General features: G+C 47.9%; 1 protein-coding gene and 1 pseudogene across 3 annotated transcripts in view; both read right to left on the reverse strand.

Moving 5' to 3' along the window:
- Positions 1-7,867, reverse strand: part of LOC137668510 (maternal embryonic leucine zipper kinase-like) — a 24,516-nt gene extending 16,649 nt beyond the window's left edge. Inside the window, exons 1-8 of one of the 3 annotated variants that reach the window (XM_068410081.1) lie at positions 7,786-7,847; positions 7,375-7,476; positions 6,498-6,583; positions 5,907-6,023; positions 5,266-5,409; positions 3,770-3,838; positions 1,818-1,910; positions 542-640 (exon numbers count right to left, since the gene is read on the reverse strand). In XM_068410081.1, the coding sequence (XP_068266182.1) occupies positions 542-640; positions 1,818-1,910; positions 3,770-3,838; positions 5,266-5,409; positions 5,907-6,023; positions 6,498-6,583; positions 7,375-7,438 (672 nt within the window). In that variant the 5' untranslated portion in view covers positions 7,439-7,476; positions 7,786-7,847. Of the gene's footprint in view, positions 1-541; positions 641-1,817; positions 1,911-3,769; positions 3,839-5,265; positions 5,410-5,906; positions 6,024-6,497; positions 6,584-7,374; positions 7,477-7,785 lie in introns of all 3 variants that reach the window. The other 2 variants (XM_068410083.1, XM_068410082.1) reach the window with 2 other exon arrangements.
- Positions 7,823-14,757, reverse strand: LOC137668910 (electroneutral sodium bicarbonate exchanger 1-like; annotated as a pseudogene).
- Positions 14,758-15,620: the final 863 nt, after the last annotated feature.

Consider the following 15,620-nt stretch of genomic DNA (forward strand, 5'->3'; position numbering starts at 1 on the left):
GTGTGTGTATGGTGTGGAACAGAAGCTGTTCAGCTGCATCAGGAGGAGTTTACAGGGAAACAGAACCAATTCCTGAATTCTATTACTTTTTCTGTTGATTATGGTATCTTACATTTCCTCCTCATTTGGGAGGTAGATGCAGAATCCTGCTTTTCCTAGACATGAGAATAGATGACATTTAAGAACACTCTTTTTGGTAAATCAAATTACATATTTGCAATTCTATTCCATAAAATACAGGGAAAAGCCAGATAAAGGCTCAGATACAAAAAACCAGCCCCCCAGCAAGAAAATGCTTCTCCTGAAACTCAATTTCCTATCATATTATAGGACCAAGCTAGAGTGCTGCAAAGGCCAATCAAAGATGGAAACAAATCCACAAAATATTGATAGGAAAAGTAGCAAAGTATAACATAATTCAGCAGATATGACTTCTGGCCCTAGGCACAGCTCAACAGGTTCTGCCATCAGAAAAGCAAAGGCCTCTCATAATGCTTAGCAATGCCTGTTCCTAGTGTATTCTAGCACCATCAATACCTACCATTATCTTCCTGTAGAGAGCCATGACATTGTCATCATCAAAGGGGAGAAAGCCGCACAGCAGAGCATACAGGAGTACTCCCATGCTCCAAATATCTGCCTAAAAAATAAAAGTGAGTGGAAGTTCATGAACCTGATCTATCTAAAATGGCTTAGAGGCAGGTAATATTGTCCCCCCTTTGGCCAAGCCCACATACAACTCATGTTGTAGGCTCCTTAATTCTGGACAGAGTTCTTATATTCCAAGTGAAAGCACAAAACCCGAATTCAAATTTCAATTCACTCATTGTAGAGCACTAGTAAAACCAATATCCTCTCCTTAGGTTACCAAATTGCTGCATTACCTTCAATCTACAAGGATTTCACTGGCAAAAATGAAATCAAACTCATCACAAGGGATTTTGTACAGTAACGTATTACCGATTACAACAGCTGTCAGCACAGTTACAATCAACTGTAAAGCCCTACTGCTGCTTCTCTACTTCTACAGGCACAACAAGGTCCACATGCCTCATACTGCATCATACTGCAATTCCCACTTAGACCATAAAGAAAAAGGAAGCTTGAAAAGCACTGGACTTCATGGAAAACAAACAAAACAAAAAAAGCAAGCAGGAGTCAGAGGCCAAGGACAGTGGTGCAAAAGTACGTAAAAGGAAAAAAGACTGACTCCATCCGACAGCACGGCAATTTAGGAAGTTTGAGGGAACTGCAATTACAGCATTTTGGATGGATTGACAAAGGCAAGTAGCAGGTCCTAATGTTCCAGACATGGAATCAAAGCTGGATAAACTCCACATTTTTTTCTTCTCTCATATTTTACTACACTGCGCAGTACAAAGAGAGTAAGTTTTCATACATAAAATTTCAAGCTAAAGACAGGACTGGCAAAGCATACAAGATACTGAGACTGCACAAAAATTTGCAACAAGAGTTGCATAATTAACAAATTGCTGCATAAAAGAATGTGCAGTAGAAGGAAGGGGTTTAAGTTACTGTTTCGTAGGGCACTAAAATGTGGAGTAACAAATAGAGATAGCGAAGGATTGGCCAGAGATAAACTAGCCAGCTACATGATCTGTGGCCAAGAGCACTGTGTGCTATTCCAGGCTGTGACTGTTGAGGCTAGTCACACAGCTTCTGAGAGTTACCTGGGCAATGTTATCCAGCGGAATCCGAGAGAGAAACCAAGCGAGCATATCTGAACCTCACCACCTTTAAATACGTGGAGCGGGCAAGGCAAAAAAACAACCCTACCCCAGAACTGCACTACATACCTCTGAGCCAATATATGCTTTGCCCTGAATCAGCTCTGGTGCTGCATAAGCTGGGCTTCCACAGCATGTGTTCAGATGGTAATCAAGGCCACCCTAGAATAACACAGAAAACCCATCACACAGAAGCATTGGCTTTAACACAGCTTAAGTCTTCTAGCAACAACATATTAGAGGCCTCAGAGGCTTCATTTTCCTCTGCTGTGCATCTATATTCACCTTATATTTTGCTTGCTTTGGTGTAATATAGGGCTTCAGTAGGCAAAAATTGTCTAAGACCACGAGTATCCTATAAACGTTCAGATCCCAAGCTGCTCGTTCATCTATTATCCTAGCAGTCTTTTCCTCAGCCCCTCTTCTGATAAGAATGTATTGAGAGCAGCCCTGAGGAGAAGGACTTGGGGGTGATGGTTGACGAGAAGCTCAACATGAGCCAGCAATGTGCGCTTGCAGCCCAGAAGGCCATTCATATCCTGGGCTGCATCAAAAGAAGCATCGTCAGCAGGCTGAGGAAGGGGATTCTGTCCCTCTGCTCCACTCTTGTGAGACCCCACCTTGAGTACTGCATCCAGCTCTGGGGCCCCCAACATAAGGACATGGAGCTGTTGGAGTGAGTCCAGAGGAGGGTCACGAAGATGATCAGAGGGCTGGAGCACCTCTGCTATGGAGACAGGCTGAGAGAGTTGGGGCTGTTCAGCCTGGAGAAGAGAAGGCTCCAGGGAGACCTTCTAGCAGCCTTCCAGTACCTGAAGGGGCTACAGGAAAGCTGCAGAGGGGTTTTTTACAAGGGCGTGATAGGACAAGGGGGAACGGTTTAAAACTGAAAGAGGGGAGATTTAGATTAGATATTAGGAAGAAATTCTTTCCTGTGAGGGTGGTGAGACGCTGGCCCAGGTTGCCCAGAGAAGCTGTGGATGCCACCTCCCTGGCAGTGTTCAAGGCCAGGTTGGATGGGGCTTGGAGCAACCTGGTCTGGTGGAAGGTGTCCCTGCCCGTGGCAAGGGGGTTGGAACTAGATGATCTTTAAGGTCCCTTCCAACCCAAACCATTCTATCATTCTGTGATAAGAGTACTCTTCTTTGCAGCTGCGAAGAGAAGAGATATGAAATTTGGGAAGTGATCCAAGAGCTACTGGGCATGAGGCTAGCTGGTTATTTATACCAATATTTAATGCAATAACTTCATGAAGAACCACTAAAGAGACTTCCTTATTAAAACCAGGTTATTACTTTGCCTGGGTTTTGTTCTAAGCAGATCAGAATAAGATGACGTTATAGCACCAAGATGATGGTCTAATAGTCTTCATTGCCTGCAAGATGCTCTAACTTGAGTCAAGGAAAACTATCTGAGGACAAGTAACTCCCTTCAGATCAGTAAGAACTTCTTCCCATTAAATTGCTTCTTAACAGCACCTACCTTACGTGTTAAGCTGACAAATGGAAAGGGCTCCTAGAAAATAATTTTAAACTCAGGAAACAACTCAGCACAAGCACATGGCACCAGAGAGTTTGTAAACTTAACTGGAATAGACTATTTGATCCAATCCACAATCTCCACATACATACAAATCTTTTGAAAAAAGACATATACCTTATGTGTACATACAACTTATTAGGGAAAAATGCACATGAGCATAAGCGTTATATTACAGGCCTTTACACGTGACAGCAGGTCCTATACATGCAGGATGATCTCTGCCTTAGATTATGATAAAAGATGAAGTGTAAGAGGAGAAAACAATCTTAACATTTTGGTCATAACATGCAGTTAACTGCTCTCTGGCACAGTTAAGGCCCTAACAAGTAATTAGTGATTGGATGACAACTATGCAAACAGTCTAAATTTAGGGTCTTTGGGCAAGTCTCTGCACTGCACTCTGACGTCAAACTTGCAATTTTTATGTGCATGCAGTAGCGGAATTAGCTCTACTCCGTGAAAGCAACTGATACTCTTACCTTTGGCTTTGCACAAAGTCCAAAGTCTATCAGCTTCAAATTATGTTCCTTGTCAATCAGCAGATTTTCCTGTCAAAAGAGAAAGTGGTAATGAAGGGTTCTATAACTTAAGTATCCAAGGAACCACATTTTCTTCCACCTTATTTCTTCTTGTCATTAGCAGCTAGAATTTACCTAAAGCTCTCCTCTGGAGATTCTGATAGGTTGCTAATGAATACATCCCATATTCCAGATGGGGAATACTAGTTCCCATCTGCTAAGAAGGGCCTGGGGAAGCTGGGGGGTTGACAGGCAGCAAGCTGAACACGAGGCAGCAGTCTGCTCTGGCAGAAAGGGCGGCCAGCAATATCATGGACTGAATTAAAAGGAGCACAGCTAGTGTATTGGGGGAAGTTAGGTCTGCCAGCACAGGAGAGACATCAAACTGAAGTAAGCTCAGTGGACGGCCACAAGTCTGCTCAGGGGGCTGAAGTGCCTGCTCAATGAGGAGAGGCTGAGGGAGAGACATTCGTTCAGCCTGTGGAGGAAAAAGCTTCAGTGGAGACCTCATGGCAGCCTTTTAATACCATCAAGAGGTGTTCAGACTGCGAACAAGGAAAAGTCTTTCTCCTCGTAAGGACAGTGGAGAGCTGAACAGGTTGCCCAGAGAGATTGTGGTGCCTCATCCTCGGGAGAGGTCGAAGATGTGGCTGGATAAAACCTCAAGGAGCTTTGTCTGACACTGCTTTGAGGAGGAGGTTCAAGCAGAAGCCTCTAGTAGTCACTTCCCATCCAAGTTATCGCATGATCCTATGAATCCATCAGCTCTCCAGCTACCAGCCAAAAGGTATGTACAATGCTTTGTTTGGGGAGAAGTTCTTTGGAGACAAAGGGTTCATAAGCTGTCTAGGAAAAGGCTTGTGCACTAAGAATTTGCTTTTCTCAGAGATGTCAGCTTATCTAAAAATGCAAATTTCTAACCCCTCAAAGGAAAAATGGACTCAAGTCTTCCATTCCCTACACCTATGTTTAAACTCTGCAGTGACAGCAAAGCCACAGAATGGGTGCAGTAGCATGCATCTCCCCCTACACCCTCTGTCCAGCCATCACTTGTTTAAACTATTGGTGTCAGTTTTTCCTTTGGGTGTGAAAACAGAACGGTTTGCACAACAGAGCGGTACCATAAAGACTCTTTCCATGTACAAGCTGGCATAAAAGGGATAACAAAAACACCTAAGCGACATTCAAAGTCAGATTCCATGCCTCTGCTCCACTCCCAGCTGGAGCGTGTTGTTCCGCTTCTCTTTCAGAGAAAGCTCCTTCCTCAGATACAGCCGCATCTAGCTCAGCTGAGGAGCGTAGTAGGAAGTAGAAATGATGCTCTTTTAGAAGATGTTAGATAAAGAGCTCTAAGCACAAGAGAAGGGAGAAGGCATAACTTACTCCAGCTCCTAATAGAGAAATAAAAGGGGGTGTTCATTATTATTTATGCAAATCTGTCTCCTATTCAGCCTTACTGGTTTGAGATCCCTGTGGGCATATCCCTGACTGTGAACATAAGCAACTGCCGAAACAATCTGCCGAAAAAATACTCGAGCTTCCTCTTCTGAAAGGCGGTCCTTGGAAATTATGTAATCAAACAGCTCTCCTCCAGGGCAGTACTGCATGAAGACAGGAAAAAAAGGACATGTTTAGAATACAGTAATTAAATCTAAACAACAACGAGAGCACTGGACAGCAAGTAGAGGAGACTCTTCCATTCCCTCTATCACAGTAGCGCCCCAGTGCCCCCAGGGGTGCTCGATGGCAGCACTGCAGCAGACCAAACAAGACGAGAAGTCTGACTTTTGCCTGATGTGTTGCAACAGATACATCACACTAACATGACAGGCGATACAAATTGCCCAGGAGGTGACAACCACGCAGGAGTTCCAGGGTCCCGTGTATCCTTCTGACACTATTTTAAAATAACAAGAGCGGCTTTTACAAGAAGACAGGACATAGAACGTATCACCAGCTTCATTTTTAAACTAAAGCATCTTAACCACGCTCATCATGGAGATAACTTTTTAGGAATTGTTTCATTTGAACTCTGTTATCATCCAGAGCTACAGCTAAAACAAGGAACCTTTGCCATGGCAGAAACACCATTTCTTACCTCTAAGACCATGAATATTTTCTTGGATGTCTCTATCACATGATACAACCGGCAAATATGCTGGTGACTTAAGTTCTTCATGGCATCAATTTCTAATTTAACACGAGGCAAGTCGTCCTAAGAGATCACAACAGCAAGCTATGAAATTGCTGACTGCTTTGACAGCCTGTACATCACAGTAACCATCAGACTATTGAACAACACAAAATTTCACAGCACGTGTATGACAGCATACAATTCAACTGCTCAAACTCAATCCAGCAACAGCTCTGCTGTTACTCCCCTACAGTTCTGCCACAGTGATCAGCAAAACCCAGAGGGGCAGATGTAAAATAGCCAATATTCTCATCAGCATCCTGTTTGAATTACTGTAATCTTTAGCTTCCTCAATTTTACAGCCAGAGAATGTTGCCCTCCCCCCAAGAGGGCACAAGATTTGTGGTCATCTGTCAAAATTCTTCCAAGTCTACAGCATCCGTCAATAATACAGGACAAGCAAGCAGCATTTTGACATGTCGCACCCCTGTGTTCTTGAGAACTTCACAAGAACAGCCAAAGACGCTACCAACTTGTAAGTATCTTTTGGCTTACCCTTAGAGCAAGTTTGTCCATGGTTTTTATTGCAACCTTTTCACCAGTGAGAAGATGTCGGGCAAGTTTTACCTTGGCAAACCCACCTAGATTTTGAAAAAGAGACATTTAAAGCTCAGTGTGATGACATGCTTTCTCACCCATAACCTCAGTTACGCTGGAGTATGCAGCGCACACAGCGCGCAGTGTCTTCATTAGAGGAAGAAGCAGTCACTGCTACCAACTTCCAATTACATTTTCAGAGTTCTGCCTCCCTTGAAAAGACACACTTGAAACAGGACCCATAGATTCTGCAGTAACAGTGAATCTATACTCCGATAAATACTGACGTGGCTATGTGGCAAATACTCTGATAAAATAATCAAGAATTGATCCTATAGAAGAGTCACGTTTGAAACAGGTAACCATAGGCACTGTTAGGTTTGAAACAGGTAACCAGAGAAGCCTCACCAGGAAGTTACTGGAGTTTTCTATGTTTTGTTTGAAAAACTAAGGAGAGCATCACGGACACTACTTATGCTGCTTGGAAACCCCCCCCTTACCCTTCCCATCCTGATTTGAATATCAGGGATAGTTTCCAATCAGTAGAGTAGAACTAACCAATGATTGCTTTAGAATAAGAATATTGATAAGGTTACAACTAATGGAGTGAGCATACTAAAAGAACCTATGTAATAATGACTCGACAGCAAAAGTGTATAAAACCTGATGGATTTTAATGTTTGTCTGGGCACATATGGAGGAGCTATCCCCTGTGCCCCCGGCACTGAAATAAAGAAGTGCCTGCTTATCTGCTTCGTGTGGATGAGTTTTCTGCCCAATTGCTAACAATCAGATGGATCCCACACATCTGTTTGCATTCACAGATGAAGCCTACCGGTTCCAATTGTTCCATGTAACTCGTAGTACTTGAGAAGCTCCTCGTAGTCACCCCCAGCCATTCTGAGGGGAACAGGCAGCCTGCAATTATTCCCAGCGCCTGCGAGGAGAAAGCGTAGCCGGGGTTCTTGCTTTTCCGCTCTGAGCAGCCTTGCAGCTCTCTCAGGTGCCCGTGCGGGGCTGAGCAGCCCCTCCAGAGACCCCAGGGCCTCTCACAGCCCTGCCAGCGGCCCGTGCGGGGCGGCACCGGAGGGCAGCACTCGCCGGGACCGGAGGGCGCGGGGGGAGCAGCACCGGGGGGGCGGCACTCTCCGGGGCCGGGGGAGCGGGGCGGGGGGGACCGCCGGGGCCTGGGCAGCGGGGCGGGGGGGATCGCCGGGGCAGCGGGGAGCGGAGGGGCAGCACTCACCGGCTCCGCAGCAGCCACCCAGCGCGGCCGTTGCCGTTCAAATCCCCCTGCCGCGGCGCCCGCTTCCGGCCAGGACGCCCGAGGGGCCAATCACCGCGCTGCGCTTGACCGGAACAGGCGGGGCCGCCGCCGTGCATGACGGGAGAGAGGTCGAGATGGAGCGGGGGGGGGGGGGCACCGCCATGGCGAGAGGGTCTTCGCTGCCGACGGAGACGACCTCGTCCACGCCCGGCCCCGACAGAGACAAGAAACGGTGCCCGCTCCCATCGCGAAGCCTGCCGCCTCCTACAGCCACGGGGACTGGAGTGGGGCCCGCGCCGCCGGGCCTGCCGCCACGCACAAGATGGCGGCCCGGCCTGCCGCCATGGGCAGAGCACGCCTCCCATCATGCTCCGCGGGGCCGGCTTCCGAGGCGTGTGGCCCTGGCAGCCGCCGGGCCCCACCGCCCCCGCCCCGGGCACCGCACGGCCCCCGCCCCCGCTGCGCCGGGGAGCAGCCCGTGGCTGGTGCAGACAGCGAATGGAAAGACCGGGTTCGCTCCGTGCCGCAGCCGGCCGTTCCCCGGGCAGGCCTGTGGCCTTTGTGCGTACCGAACATCTCGGCCTGAAGCCACAAGCTACAAAAGGGAAAGAAAAAAAAAAAAAAGTTTGGTGGAACATCTTATTTCTGTAAATATTCCTTTGGAATCCTCCCAGACAATCCTGCACTTCAAGAAAGATGTTGAGGTGTTGGAGCGAGTCCAGAGGAGGGCGACCAAGCTGGTGAAGGGTCTGGAGGGTCTGAGCTACGAGGAACAGCTGAGGGAGCTGGGGTTGTTTAGCCTGGAGAAGAGGAGGCTCAGAGGTGACCTTATTGCAGTCTACAACTACCTGAAGGGAGGTTGTGGTGAAGTGGGAGTTGGCCTCTTCTCCCAGGCAACTAGCAATAGGACAAGAGGACGCAGCCTCAAGCTTCGCCAGGGGAGGTTCAGGTTGGACATTAGGAAGAATTTCTTTACAGAAAGGGTTATTAGACATTGGAAGGGGCTGCCCAGGGAGGTGGTGGAGTCACCATCTCTGGATGTGTTTAAGAAAAGACTGGACGTGGCACTTAGTGCCCTGGTCTAGTTGACATGGTGGTGTCAGGGCAATGCTTGGACTCGATGATCCCTGAGGTCTCTTCCAACCTGACTTGTTGATTCTGTGAATTAAACCTTTCCTGAATAAAGAGAAAGAGCTACGTTCCCCAGAGTAACGTTCAGTTCTCTCTCGAATAAAAGAAAGGAAGAGGGACGTTTCAGCGAGAGCGAATGGGGCTGTTCCTTCTGGGCGAGGCAAGCGGTGGTTTACTTTCCCGGAGATGTCTCTTCTGGGTGGGGTGTCATCACCAGATTAATCAGCCGATTAACAGTTCCTTGTGTCCTGATGAATACAGTCACCCGTGATGAAAACCACGGATTAATTTCACTCCTATGTTTTCAGTCATTCCCTATGTGACTATCGCAGGCTAAAGGCCCTGAATGGGAGAGGCGAGTGTAGCTCCTTGCCGGTGTTGACTGAAATGAGGCGGGATACCTCGGTGCTGAGGGTTAACCCTGGCAGTCTGCAAAGCCCCGCACAGCCCTTTGGTTGGGGTGGGGGAAGAGCAAAGGGGGAGTAAAAGCGAGTAGCTGGGTGTCAAGATGAAAAATGTTTCACAAGCAAAGGAGAAGTGGAAGGAGAGAGAAAACAAAGCAAGTAATGCGAAGGCAAGAGGCAAGCAGCTACCACCACCCGTGGGTAGACCTGCATCCAGCCAGTTCCCAAGCAAAAGCTGGCTAACCTCCCAAAACCCCCTCCCCACGCTTCTTGTGGTTCAGCATGGCATGGTATGGCACGGAATATCTGGGTAGTTGGGGCTGATACCAGACGGTTTAGTAAAAGTAGGCCTCAAAGCAGGCCCTCAAAAGACTAACCTTTAGACAAAATCAGCTTTTCTTTCAGCATTTTTCCTTTCAACTATAATGGTACATTCTGAAGCTAACAGCATGTTTGAAGACAGGGTCTGCTTCTGGGACTGATAACAGAGTTATAGTCATCACGGATTCTTGCTTGCACATTGTCTTAGAGAATCCAAGGTCTCTGTTAAATTCCTCACTAATTACAAAGAAGGGCCAGAGATAAGCAAGACTGTGAATAACATCTTTGTAGCGTCTTAAATGACTTGACTCTAACCCCTAAATGACAGGGTTAGAGATGTCTCAAGTTTAACCATTAGAGATTTTGTGCATGTGAATGAGCTAATGCTCTGCTTTAGGCTGAACTTTTGAGTTATATTTCATCAGAATAATCCTATTTTCCACAAAGGTTAGAGGGAAATAGGGGATTTCACCTATGCTACCATATGCTTCACATCCTGGATCAAACCTCCAAAGAGCCTGGAGGAAGGAAAAAAATATAGACTGTTCTCCTGGAAGACCACCTTGAGTTTTCTTTGCTGTGGAAGGGCAATCACAAGCATAGAGTAACTTCCATTGCTAAAAAGAAGCAGCCTCCTTCTCCCTTTTTATACTCAGTAGAAAGTGTGGCACACAAAAAAGCCCTCCAATACACACACAAAAATGACCTAACCTGAGAGCCCACCCCCTCTTATTGCAACAGTCCCTTGCTTTGAGAAGCAGCAGAGCTCTACCTGGAGGTATTTACACATCTGCTTCCACCCCAAATCAAGAAAACCTGTGTGCAATGATGCTGTGGCTGAGCCTAGCTGCCCAGATCTCCCACCTGCCCAGCCCAGGGGACAAAGATGATCATGTGGAGCCCCTTCACTGAACCAACTAACCCCAAAAACCTGCTAGGAGGGAAGGTGCATGCTCAGATTTTAGAGACAAACAGAAAAATAACCCATAGTATTAAAGCTCACACCTTCCCGTCTGCTCCAGTTCAGGACCAGTGTGTTTCGCCAGAGAGCTCCTGGCGTCTTCCTTCTTTCCTGTTAATGTGGAAACAAGATAAAGATATGTATTTGTAACCACTGGCTTGCTTTGCTTCTGGGCTGGGTGTGTGACTGTGTCAAACGGCGACCTTGAGAATTGGGACCCCTGAACAGCATCCCCGGCCGTGCTGCTGTCCTGCCCATCCCCCTCGCGCCTTCTCTGCCGCAGCACCACCTGCGAAGGGACGTTTTTCAGGGGCTCGATTCGGATCAATGGATCCCACTCTCCTGGTGGCAAGACCGTGACCTGATCCAGGAACTCGTCGATGCTGGCCATGAGGTCAGCCTGGTTCTTGGCTTTATAGGCAACATCATGGAAAACCTGCCCATAGGAGACAACCTGGTGAGACGACAACCCCTCTCAGATGTCCTAAGCACTGCAATAAGCTCTTGGCTAAATGCAAGAGAGTTTTCCCCAAATTTCCTGCTGGAAATGGCAGGAAAGATTCCCCCAAAAGGAAAAACCTGTGCATCATGGTACTTGTAATCATCTCCACGAGGCTCTCGTCCCCCGTGGCACATCACAGCCTTTTGCTTGATGAGGAGAGGTTTTACTGGCCCTGGAAATGCCAGCACTGGGGACAGCGTGCTGGGGACCCCGGGGAGAAGGATGAGGTGCAGGATGCACCCCGGGTGGGATTTCAGCCTCTGGGATGTGGAGTGATGCAAATCCGTGTGTTTGCTTTGGGGTGAGCATGAGGGATGGGCTATTTGGAGAGCTGTGGGCAGCTGGGACAGCAAATCCTCTTTCTTCCTCACTACTACAGAGACAGGGAGAAGTGAAGAAAGCCAAAAAATGACCCGGAGATCTCTCTTATCTTGTTACACCTCATCCATCATGATAGTAGCCATGGACCTGCTGATCTCATGGTACTGATGGGCTTTTCCTTCTGGTCCAAGCAAAACAAACAGGAACCTGGTCAGGAAAAACAAAGGCAGAAGAACATGTCCTTGCTCAAAGGGTGCTCAAGGAAATTCCTGGGAGCTCCCAGCCCAGAGCAGAGCTCGAGAGGGGATGCGTAGGCTCACTGACTCCACGATGAATTTGAAATTCATCAAAACCAATCGCAAGTTTCATTTTTGGGCCAACTTTCGTGAAAATCTGCCAACAGGTTTAAAGGCTACAGCAGGGAAGGGAGAAACAAAGTCAAGACAATGTGGGTGGGAGAAGTGAGCTTGCTCCCACTGGCCTTGTTCCCTTGGGACACAAAACTGATGCATGCAATTTGATGTTTTGTTGAGTTTGTTATTTTTTAAATAAAAAGTTTGTGCTTTTCATTCTGACCTTGTTGGGATGGGAACCTCCGTCACGCCCGAGAGAAGGACAGCTGGGGTCAGGCGGACAAATGCCATGATGGGCTGACAAAGGAAAGCCAGCTCTCCTACGAGCATGTTGGACACTTCAGCCCTGGTGGGAAGTTTCTTCGTGAAGTGCAGCTGTGCCTGGGCATGACAAGCAATTTTCAGGCAATTACCCTAAAGCAAAGCCTGCAGCACTCTACAGCACACTCTGCAGCCAAGTTTGCAAGAGCAAATCTGGCCCTAAAAGCGTAAGAAAGCTACGAGTGTCTCACCTTGATTAAATCCATTGCGCTGGTCTCATGGTTCACCCCAGTTTTATCTTCTGCAGTGGTGGGAGAAGGATGAGGGTGAGTGTTTGGGCTGGTAGGAAAAGGAAAGACAGGGAAGACACTCAGAAAGATGGGCAAGGAGTAATTGGGACACTTCTCCTTTGCCAGGACAGGTCTAATGGGGCCAAAGCCTGGCAGAAACCCACACCTGGTGCCAAAGCCCCACAGGAACCTTTCCCTGGTGCCAAAGCCTGTCAGAAACCCTCACCTGATGCCAAACCCTGCAGGAACCCTCACCAGGCTTGTCAATGAGGTGCAGGTCCTATTGCTTTGTGCTGGCATCAGCAAAGGAGCGGACAGTGGGGAGAAGGCTGTTTCTTTTTTTCTCGTTCTGATGGTGATGCTTCTGCAAAAACACCTCTCGAACTTTCGCCCACATGTGCTCATCAAACTCCATGGACTGCTCTTGCTGGCCCACGATCGTATCTGGGGATGGCAAAGGGAAATGAGGCCATAAGAGCAGAAATCACCCAAGTCCCGACCCCCAATACCCCCGGGGATGGCTGCACCATGCAGGATAACCTAACATAATAAGATAATTATTCCCCATTCTAAAGAATGCCATTTTCTTGCCTGATCTGGCCTTTCTGTCTGACTTTACATATTTCACCAAATTATAAGCAATCTATAGCACAGAATCTCCGAGAACTTCCTTGGCCAATCGACTGCAATTTTTCCAAGCCCACGGAGAAACATGCTAAGAACAGCTCCGACTTCTCCAGCTCTTGAAAGGGATGAATGGAGACCTGCCAGTCAAAGAGAATTTCTCCAAAGCTGCTTTTTCAATTCACTTCAATTATATTCCCCACAGAAATACACTGCTTGGTCATCTGCCAGATAAACTCTGCCTTTCAAACTCTTAAATCCTGGATGTTAGGGCAAAAGAAAAAAAAAGAACGTGAAGAAATGCCTTTTAATAAATAGTTTATTTAAGGAGGTTCAGCTGTTACGCAGACTCTGTGTTTCTAAGAGCAGCTTGCTAAGCTCTGCCACACACTCCTTTTTGGCTGGAGAATATTCTCTACTCGCTTCTCTGACCCCACAGATTGCTTTCAAAAGGATCCAACATTGGAAGAAAAAGCTGCTGTGACTGTTGCACGCCCGGTCTACACCCAAAAACAACTCACAACTTAAAAACACAGCAGAACTTTGGAAAAGGACCACAAACTGAGCTTGACCATTCTCAGAGGGATGCGGCGTCCACAGTACCTGCAATCTCTTCGATGCTGTTGGCACAAATGTCCAGCAGCACCATGCCATTCATGATGCAGCTCCTCAGCTCAAAGAGGCTGTACAAGGACAGCGTGGCCACATAGGGCTTGCTCCAGCGCTCACTGCTCTCTTCCACATCCTCTTCAAAGTTCAGCCACCTGTGGACATCAGGTGTGATCAGCCCTGTTGCAAGAAAACAGCCCCATCTCTGCAATTCCTTTAACAGAGGTACAGGGTGGCAAGAGGAGAAGGCTCCTCGTATCGGCACCTGCAGCTGCAAAAGCTTTGCGTCCTGGAGAGCAGAAAGCAGAGCCCGCAGGCGCTGCTGGCATAGGGACTCCTCTCCCACCACAGCTGACAGCAAGGATTTACCTTGCCATTTCCTTCCACTTGGCACCTTCACCCTCTTTCATGCAGATCTCATCCAGCTCGGTGAACAAGTCGTGAGGGACGTGCTCCTCATCCTCCTCAGTCTCGAGGATGAACTGCACCTGCTGGGACAGGGTGTCTGGGGGCAGAAGACAAAGCCCCGTCCCGTTACAGCACTTGAATACAACCTGTCACGCTCACATGCAAAGTGGGCATCGCATTGGCACTAGTTTAGTCATAAATATTGGGCTGGCCCCTCTCCCCTAGGTCTGTCCAGGTTGCACAGAGCCACGGAGAAGGAGAAGCGTCTGTTCCAGCTCTACATAAGGACAGGCTGCTTTCCTTCCCCACATTTCTGTCTTTAAAGCCAGGATCCCTCTGTGGAAGGTGAGCCTAAAGCCATTATGTATTTTACTGCTTTAAAAAAAGAAAAAAAAGAGAAAAGTTTGGAAAAAGTGGGTCTTGCTAAATAATGCCACTTTCCCTCGGAAGAACAGCAAGTCACTCAAACTAGCCACATGGACCTGCTTGCAGAAGACCCCAGCACCCACGTAGCCCTGAGGAGTTTAGTGAATGCCACGGCAGGACTTATAGTGGTCGCCCTGCTCCGTCAGGGCAGAGCCCTTCTCCTGTTCCCAGTTCCGATGCTTCAGGCTGTGTGGTCGGTGATGCCAGTGGCTCTGCCCCACCAGCAGCATCCACACGCCACGTACAGGGTCCGGTGACCTGTGAAAAAGCAGCATTTGCAGCACTTTTGGCATTGCACAATGGTCTCACTTTGTGAGTCCTCATATGCCTCCTTTTGCATCTCCACTTGTGCACCCTTTCCCCAATGGTTTCCACACTCTCTTTAATATGTTTGAGCTGAGGTACTATATGTCCCTCTGATTGCTTCAAATTTTGTCACAGTGTTTCACATTGTTGACCTGGCTGGAACCCACTGTGACTGGCACAGGTCAGTCTGTGACCTTCTCCCACAGAGGCAACCAGCCAAGGGCAGCAGTCCTCAGTTGCTGTACAGTATCTACAACTGCATTTGTAGCAAGGGATATCTGTTCATCTTGGAAAATCAGGAGCCAGGTAGCACATCCAGCCCGATGATCTGCCACCCATCTGGTCTTTGCCCTCATGTTGCTGATTTGTGAAGTCAGATCAATTATTTCAGCTTCCCACGACTGAATTTCCCACGCCTGGAAAAGAAGCCCCAGGAGGATTGAGGCCTTCTCAGCAACTCAGAGGGCTAGCGAAATCCTCAATTTTGTGAAACTGTGCCTTTCATTACAAAATACAAAGTAAAAAGTCTGTACTGGGTTTCCACAGCAAGGTTTTGGTAGCAGGGGGGCTGCAGGGTGGCCTCTGTGAGAAAAGTCCAGGGGCTGCCCTGTGCCTGACACAGCCAGTTCCAGACAGCACTGTGATGTACCCACCACAGGACACAGCTGAGCCCACCAGCCAAGCTGGTAGCACCTCTGTGAAAACATGTATAAGAAAGGGCAGAACACCGCATAGGCAGTGAGGAGTGAGAAAAACAGTGTGAAATACCGCCTTCAGAGCACCAAGGTCAGAGATTAAGGAGAGGGAGGAGGTGTTCCAGGTGCTGGAGAAGAAATTCCCCTGTAGCCCATGGAAGACTCCATGCTGGAGCAGGTGGATATTTCCTGAAGAAGCTGT

The sequence above is a fragment of the Nyctibius grandis genome, chromosome 11 (assembly GCF_013368605.1).
Source record: "Nyctibius grandis isolate bNycGra1 chromosome 11, bNycGra1.pri, whole genome shotgun sequence".
NCBI lineage: Eukaryota > Metazoa > Chordata > Aves > Nyctibiiformes > Nyctibiidae > Nyctibius > Nyctibius grandis.